Source organism: Chiloscyllium plagiosum, chromosome 34, assembly GCF_004010195.1.
Source record: "Chiloscyllium plagiosum isolate BGI_BamShark_2017 chromosome 34, ASM401019v2, whole genome shotgun sequence".
NCBI lineage: Eukaryota > Metazoa > Chordata > Chondrichthyes > Orectolobiformes > Hemiscylliidae > Chiloscyllium > Chiloscyllium plagiosum.
The window spans coordinates 26075473-26084175 of record NC_057743.1 but is presented as its reverse complement, the minus strand read 5'-3'; the positions used below and the strand labels follow the sequence as shown (position 1 = coordinate 26084175).

At 51.8% G+C, this 8703-nt stretch overlaps 1 gene segment (V, D, J or C); it reads left to right on the top strand.

Moving 5' to 3' along the window:
* The first annotated feature begins 5174 nt into the window (after nt 1–5174).
* Nucleotides 5175–8301, top strand: LOC122540108. The segment is given in 3 exon segments: nt 5175–5307; nt 5549–5930; nt 8193–8301. Coding segments are annotated over 3 exon segments (528 nt in total).
* The last annotated feature ends 402 nt before the right edge of the window (nt 8302–8703 follow it).

The window sequence follows — 8703 nt, the reverse complement described above, 5'->3', positions numbered from 1 at the left end:
TCCCTGATCCCTGTCCCTGATCCATGTCCCTGATCCCTGATCCCTGATCCCTGTCTCTGATCCATGTCCCTGATCCCTGATCCGTGATCCCTGATCTCTATCCCTGGTCCCTGATCCCTGTCCCTGATCCCTGATCCCTGTCCCTGATCCCTGTCCCTGACCCCTGATCCCTGACCACTGAACCCTGTCCCTGACCCCTGATCTCTATCCCTGATCTCTTTCCCTGACCCATCCGTGATCCCTGTCCCTAATCCCTGTCCCTGATCCCTGTCCCTGATCTCTATCCCTGATCCCTGACCCATGATCCCTCATCCATGTCCCTGATCCCTGTCCCTGATCCCTGATCCCTGATCCATGTCCCTGATCCCTGTCCCTGATCCATGTCCCTGATCCATGTCCCTGATCCCTGATCCCTGATCCATGTCCCTGATCCCTGTCCCTGATCCATGTCCCTGATCCAAGTCCCTGATTCCTGTCCCTGATCCCTGATCCCTGTCCCTGATCCCTGTCCCTGATCCCTCATCCCTGTCCCTGAACCTGTCCCTGATCCCTCATCCCTGTCCTTGATCCCTGTCCCTGATTCCTCATCCCTGTCCATGATCGCTGTACCTGATTCCTGCCCCTGATCCCTGATCCCTGTCCCTGATCCCTGTCCCTAATCCCTGTCCCTGACCCCAGACCACTGATCCCTGATCTCGATCCCTGATCCCTGTCCCGATCCCTGACCACTGAACCCTGTCCCTGACCCCTGAGCCCTGTCCCTGATCCCTGTCCCTGACCCCTGACCCCTGACCACTGAACCCTGTCCCTGACCCCTGATCTCTATCCCTGATCTCTTTCCCTGACCCATCCGTGATCCCTGTCCCTGATCCCTGTCCCTGACCTCTATCCCTGATCCCTGACCCATGATCCCTGATCCATGTCCCTGATCCCTGTCCCGGATCCCTGATCCCTGATCCATGTCCCTGATCCCTGTCCCTGATCCATGTCCCTGATCCCTGTCCCTCATCCCTGTCCCTGATCCCTGTCCCTGATCCATGTCCCTGATCCCTATCCCTGATCCCTGTCCCTGATCCCTCATCCCTGTCCCTGATCCCTGTCCCTGATCCCTGTCCCTGATCCCTGATCCCTGATCCCTGTCTCTGATCCATGTCCCTGATCCCTGATCCTTGATCCCTGATCTCTATCCCTGGTCCCTGATCCCTGTCCCTGGTTTCTCTATCCCTGATCCCTAATCCCTGTCCCTGATCCCTGACCCCTGATCCCTGACCCTGGTTTCTCTATCCCTGATCCCTGTCCCTGATCCCTGTCCCTAATCCCTCATCCCTGTCCCTGATCCCTGTCCCTGATCCCTGTCCCTGATCCCTCATCCCTGTCCCTGATCCCTCTCCCTGAACCCTGTCCCTGATTCCTGTTCCTGATCCCTGATCCCTGTCCTTGATCCCTGTCCCTGATCCCTGTCCCCGATCCCTCATCCCTGTCCTTGATCCCTGTCCCTGATCCCTCATCCCTGTCCCTGATCGCTATACCTGATTCCTGTCCCTGATCCCTGATCCCTGTCCCTGATCCCTCATCCCTGTCCCTGATCGCTGTACCTGATTCCTGTCCCTGATCTAAATGATCCAGTGATATCGAACAGATTATCAGAGCAGTCAGCCTGATCCGTCCCTGATCCATGTCACTGATCCCTGTTCCTGATCCCTGATCCCTGATCCATGTCCCTGATCCCTGTCCCTGATCCATGTCCCTGATCCCTGTCCCTGATCCCTGATCCCTGATCCATGTCCCTGATCCATGTCTCTGATCCCTGTCCCTGATCCCAGATCCATGATCCATGTCCCTGATCCCTGTCCCTGATCACTGTCCCTGATCCCTGTCCCTGATCCCTGATCCCTGATCCATGTCCCTGATCCCTGTCCCTGATCACTGTTCCTGATCACTGTCTCTGATCCCTTATCTCTATCCTTGATCCCTGATCCATGTCCCTGATTCCTGATCCCTGTCCATGATCACTGTCCCTGATCCCTGATCTCTATCCTTGATCCCTGATCCCTGTCCCTGATCCCTGTCCATGATCTCTGATCCCTGTCCCTGATCTCTATCCCTGATCCCTGATCCCTGATCCCTGTCCCTGATCCATGTCCCTGATCACTGTCCCTGATCCCTGATCCCTGTCCCTGATCCTTGATGCCTGTCCTTGATCCTTGATCCGTGATCCCTGACCCCTGATCCCTGATCTCTATCCCTGATCCCTGTCCCTGATCTCTGTCCATGACCCATCCCTGATCCCTGATCCCTGCTCACTCACATTCCCATTCCTGTTACCTTTCCCCATCATCAAGCCCCTCTGAAAGCCTTTGCTGATGAATGCATTATAAACCCATAAAAGGATTTGCAGTGGGTTTTAGAAGTGGTGATCTTTTTTAGTGCCTTCCCCTAACGGTGCTACCATAAGCGAGGCTTGTGTCAGTAACTGCCTGTGACTCGTGGTGACAGGATTCCTCAGGGTGGGGAAAGGTTCTGGGGCATTGAGGGGCACATTGCCTCTGGAAAGGGATGCTGGGAGTCCCCAGTTATTCCCACATGCAGCACACTGCCTTTATTCCCTTCCAGCTCCTCCCGTTTCACTCTGTGATCCCCACCTCCCTCAGACTGAACTGGCCCCAATGCGGACCTCATTCCTTTTGGGAATGACAGCTGAGATTTTAAAGTCCTGCTGACACTTTGAGTGATCAGCCACAGAGAGTCTACGTTCTCTGCCTTCAGAACTTTCACAGCAGCCTGCAAATTTGGGCATTGTTTATTCGGTTTGGTCACTGTCTGAGTGGTCACATCTCACTCAGTGTGAACCTTATAATTCTCAGTAAACCTCTCACATCAGCTCGGAGACTGGCACATGTGCAACATATTTACCTGCTTCCTTCCTCCTCTTCTGTCACTTTCTCACATAATCTTTCCTTCTCTGTCTAACTTCTCAGTTAACTGCTTGTTTCCTTCATTAGATTAGATTACTTTACAGTGTGGAAACAGGCCCTTCGGCCCAACAAGTCCACACCGACCCGCCGAAGCGCAACCCATGCAGACCCATTCCCCTACATTTACCCCTTCGCCTAACACTCCGAGCAATTTAGCATGGCCAATTCACCTGACCTGCACATCTTTGGACTGTGGGAGGAAACCGGAGCACCCGGAGGAAACCCACACAGACACGGGGAGAATGTGCAAACTCCACACAGTCAGTCGCCTGAGGCGGGAATTGAACCCGGGTCTCTGGCGCTGTGAGGCAGCAGTGCTAACCACTGTGCCACTATGCTGCCCACCACGGCAACTTCTCAGTTTCAAACTCTTTCCCCCTTCATTGCTCCAAACAACTGCCTATTGCTGAAGCTTAATGAAGCTTAGAAACACGCTTTCCCAGCTCCCTATCTGTTTCTGCCCAACACTTCACTCCAGCAGACCCCAGGCCTGGTGCTAATTTACTGCGAGACTCAGCTCACTGAGACCAGTTCTCATTTACATAGTTTCGAAACATCTCTTCCCACTCTTGGCAATCTGTCATGTGTTCCTCTTAACTCACTCGCTGACTTCTGAGGGATAGGAAAAGAGACCAGAGTCACTTCATAAATACTGCTGTCGCACTCAGCAAATACCTGATTCATTTCCAATTACTGAGCAATCCAGCTCCATCATACAAGGTTGGGAGTGAGTTTGTCTTCAGAGCAATGTACAGTCACGTCCCACTGAAGGCCTACCCAGGGACACCAAAACCTACAACATGAACTGCAGCCTTTTACCCAGGTGTTCTTCCCCTGTGTGACTGAGAAAGGACAGGGAGATGACTCAGACTTCAATTCTAAAAATTCTTTTCTTTATTTAACCCCTTTAGGTACCAGTGCACAACATAAAACTTACATTTGGTGCAACATTTACTTCTTCCTTTATCGAACTGAACATCTACATTTAACTCACTTCATTTAATCTCACCCTACTTGAACTTATTTCACATTTAACCCTATCCCTAACATGAACTGGATAGGTTTGGCTGAAATTAAATGCCAGCTGGATTTGTGTGAAGTGGCCAATGTTGCTCTCTGTGTTGATCTCACCTCATGGTCCTTTGCTTTCTCTGATGGTGACTTCAGGGAACACACTTCTCAAATATTGGTCTCGAAGGCTTCCCCTGAGAAAATCTTTCCTTCTGCTAACTTATCTCAGATATCTGCTCCTTTTCCAGAAAGTTCTCTGGCACTCAGACAATGAATCGACCAAACCCTGATCATAATGATCAATCCCAGCCAATGGTGTTCACGGGGGACAACGTTCAGATGTTTCTCCTGAGTAGTAACAGCCACATTCCATATAAGGTAATATGGTGCCAGAATGGTGAGAGACGACCATGACACTTGCCTTATTTGGTCAACACAAGAAACAACACATCACAGCACACCCTCACTGCAGATCTAACCAAGGTCAGAGTTTAAACTAGCTTGACCTAAATTCCCAGCATGCTTGATTGGAGCTCTGAACCATTTCTACTGCTGGCCCCATGACCACACATTCCCACTGACCCTCAATGATCTTTCACCCAATTATTAAACAAGAACCTATCCACCTCTGAGTCATAGAGTCATACAGTCTGACAACACAGAGACAGGCCCTTCGGCCCAAACTGGTCCATGCTGACCAAAGTGTCCATCCACGCTAACCCCATTCCCCTGCACTTGGCCCAGATCCGTTCCTATCTATGTATTTGTCCAAATGCCTTTTAAATGTTGTTAATGTACCCACCTCAATGACGTCCACTGGCAGCTCATTCCATATGAGTCCCACCCTCTGTGTAAACAGGTTACCCCTCAGGTTCCCTTTTATTCTTTCCCTTCTAACATAAACTGATGTCCTCTAGTCCCTGTGAAAAAGACTCTGCTTTAACAATATCCAAGGAATCTGCTTCCACCATCTTGGCAGGAAAAGACTTCCAAAAATTCACAATCCTGTGAGAGAAAGGATTTTGCCTAATCTCTGTTTACAAAGAGTGACCCCTGAGTTTTAATCAGTGACCTCTAGTTCTAGATTCTCCCAAAAAGGGGAACAGGCTCCTCCCCTCCACCTTGGAGATTTCTCCTGATCTTTTATATTTTCATTAACGTACCTCTTACTCTTTTATTGTCTTTACAATTCCACAGCTAATGTTCCTGACTCAATACTCCGTAGCTAATGCTCCTGACGAGTTAATCCACAGTTAATACTCCTGGCCAATTACTCCCCAGTTAATGCCCCCGCCCAATTACCCCACAGTGAATACTCCCGGTTAGTTACTCTTCAGTTAATGCTCCTGGCTAATTACTTTACAGCTCATGGTCCAGTTTAAATCCTGATCATTGATGGCTTTATTTTGTGAAACAGTAAGGCGAGGTTGAAGCAGCTTTCTGTGACAGTCTTACAGATTATTCTTGTTTTTAAATACTGTGCCTGAGCTCAACGGACCATCCCTTTAAACAGGCCCAATGCTGCTTTCTGGATCTGATCTCTCGCTTTGTTTCTGTTCCAGGTGAAAGATTTCCTGTGCTCACTCAGACCCCAATACTGAATGTCAGAGTGGGTCAAACCGCCCAGTTACACTGCTCTATGCAGGATATCGATTTGGGAGTGAGTGATGTGCACTGGTACCGACGCAGTCCGACGGGTTATCAATGGATTGTGACACACCATGTGGATGGAGCTGTGTTAGTGAATAAAGATTTTCAGGGTCGTTTTAATTCGATCAGAAATAACACCGGTCTTGTTGTCACACTAACAATCACAAACAGTCAGCCTGAAGATGCGACTGTGTATTACTGTACAGTGTGGTCCAATGTGTACGGGACTGGGACCCAGCTGAATATCATCAGTAAGTACGTTTTATCGCTTAGTGTGTGCGGGTGTCTGTGTGTGTGGGTGTGTGTGCACATATGTGTGTATATGTGCGGGTGTGTGTGCGTGCGTGCGGGTGCATATTTGTGTGTGTGTGCGCATGTGCGTGTGTGCGGGTACGCATGCATATATGTGTGTGTGTGTGCGTGCGGGTGCACGTGCATATATAAGTGTGTGTGCACGTGTGCGTATGTGCGGGTGCGCGTGCATATATGTGTGTGCGTTTGTGTGCGTGCGGGTGCATATGTGTGCGTGCATGCGGGTACGCGTGCATATATGTGTGTGTGTGCACGTGTGTGTGGGTACGCGTGCATTCTTGTGTGTGTGTGCGGGTGCGCGTACATATATGTGTGTGTGTGTGTGCGGGTGCGCGTGCATATATGTGTGCGTGCGTGCGGGTGCATATATGTGTGTGCGTGTGTGAGGGTGCGTGCGCATATATGTGTGTGAGTGCGCGTGTGCGTGTTTGGGGGTGCACATGCATATATGTGTGTGGGTACGCGTGTGCGTGGGTGCGCATGCATATATATGTGTGTGGGTGCGCGTGTGCATGTGTGCGGGTGCGCGTGCATATATGTGTGTGTGCGTGCGGGTGCATATTTGTGTGTGTTTGAGCGCGTGTGTGTGTGTGCGCGTGTGCGTGCGTGCGGGTGCATATATGTGTGTGCGGGTGCGCTTGCATATATGTGTGTGTGTGTGTGCGTGGGTGCGCGTGCATATATGTGTGTGCGTGCGTGCGGGTGCGCGTGCATATATGTGTGTATGTGCGCGTGTGCATGCGTGCGGGTGCATATATGTGTGTGGGCGTGTGTGCGTGCGTGCGGGTGCACGTGCATATATGTATGTGTCTGCGCGTGTGCGTGTGTGCGGGTGCGCGTGCATATACGTGTGTGTGCACGTGTGCGTGCGTGCGGTTGCATATATGTGTGTTTGTGCGGGTGCGCGTGCATATATGTGTGTGTGCGTGCGGGTGCGCGTGCATATGTGTGTGTGTGTGTGTGCGGGTGCGCATGCATATATGTGTGTGTGTGCGCGTGTGCGTGGGTGCGCATGCATATATATATGTGTGTGTGCGCGTGTGCATGTGTGCGGGTGCGCGTGTGCGTGTTTGCGGGTGCGCGTGCATATATGTGTGTGTGTGCGCGTGTGCGTGGGTGCGCATGCATATATATGTGTGTGCATGTGCATGTGTGCGGGTGCGCGTGCATATATGTGTGTGTGTGTGTGCGGGTGCATATATGTGTGTGTGTGTGTGCGGGTACGCGTGCATATATGTGTGTGTGTGCGCATGTGCGTGGGTGCGCATGCATATATATGTGTGTGCGTGTGCATGTGTGCGGGTGCGCGTGCATATATGTGTGTGTGTGTGTGCGGGTGCATATATGTGTGTGTGTGTGTGCGGGTACGCATGCATATATGTGTGTGTGTGCGCGTGTGCGTGGGTGCGCATGCATATATATATGTGTGTGTGCGCGTGTGCATGTGTGCGGGTGCGCGTGTGCGTGTTTGCGGGTGCGCGTGCATGTATGTGTGTGTGTGCGCATGTGCGTGGGTGCGCATGCATATATATGTGTGTGCGTGTGCATGTGTGCGGGTGCGCGTGCATATATGTGTGTGTGTGTGTGCGGGTGCATATATGTGTGTGTTTGAGCGCGTGTGCGTGTGTGCGGGTACGCGTGCATATGTGTGTGTGTGTGCGCGTGTGCGTGCGGGTGTGCGTGAATATATGTGTGTGTGCAGGTGCGTGTGCATATATGTGTGTGTGTGCTTGTGCGAGCATGCGGGTGCGGGTGCGCGTGCATATATGTGTGTGTGTGCGCATGTGCGTGTGTGCAGGTGCATATATGTGTGTGTGTGCGCGTGTGCGTGTTTGCAGGTGCGCATGCTTTTTTGTGTGTGTGCGCGTGTGTGTGCGGGTGCGGGTGCATATATGTGTGTGTGTGCGGGTGCGCGTGCATATATGTGTGTGTGTGCACGTGTGCGTGCGTGCAGGTGTGCGTGGATATAAGTGTGTGTGTGCGTGCGGGTGCGCGTGCATATATGTGTGTGTGCGCGTGTGTGTGACTCTGTGAGTGTGAGTGTGCTCCCCCACTCACCCATTGTACTCTATGCTACTTTCTCCCCACCCCCACCTTCCTCTAGCTTATCTCTCCACGCTTCAGGCTCACTGCCTTTATTCCTGATGAAGGGCTTTTGCCCGAAACGTCGATTTTGCTGCTCCTTGGATACTGCCTGAACTGCTGTGCTCTTCCAGTACCACTAATCCTGAATCTGGTTTCCAGCATCGGCAGTCATGGTTTTTACCCAATGGGGAGATGGGTCTCAGTGCAGCACATTGGCTTTGAGAAGACCATTGGGGAGCTGTGTCCTAGTGCAGCACGTTGGTATTGAGAAGGCCATTGGGGAGCTGGGTCACAGTGCAGCACGTTGGCATTGGGAAGACCATTGGGGAGATGGGTCTCACTGCAGCACATTGGCTTTGGGAAGGCCATTGGGGAGCTGTGTCCTGGTGCAGCACATTGGTATTGAGAAGGCCATTGGGGAGCTGGGTCACAGTGCAGCACGTTGGCATTGGGAAGGCCACTGGGGAGCTGCGTCCCGGTTTGCACGTTGGTATTGGGAAGGCCTTGGGATAGCTGTCTCACTACAGCACATTGGCATTGGGAAAGCCATTGGGGAGCTGGCTCTCACTGCAGCACATTGGCATTGGGGAGCTGGGTCTCATTGCAGCACGTTGGCATTGGGAAGGCCATTGGGGAGCTGGGTCTCCCTGCAGCACATTGGCATTGGGAA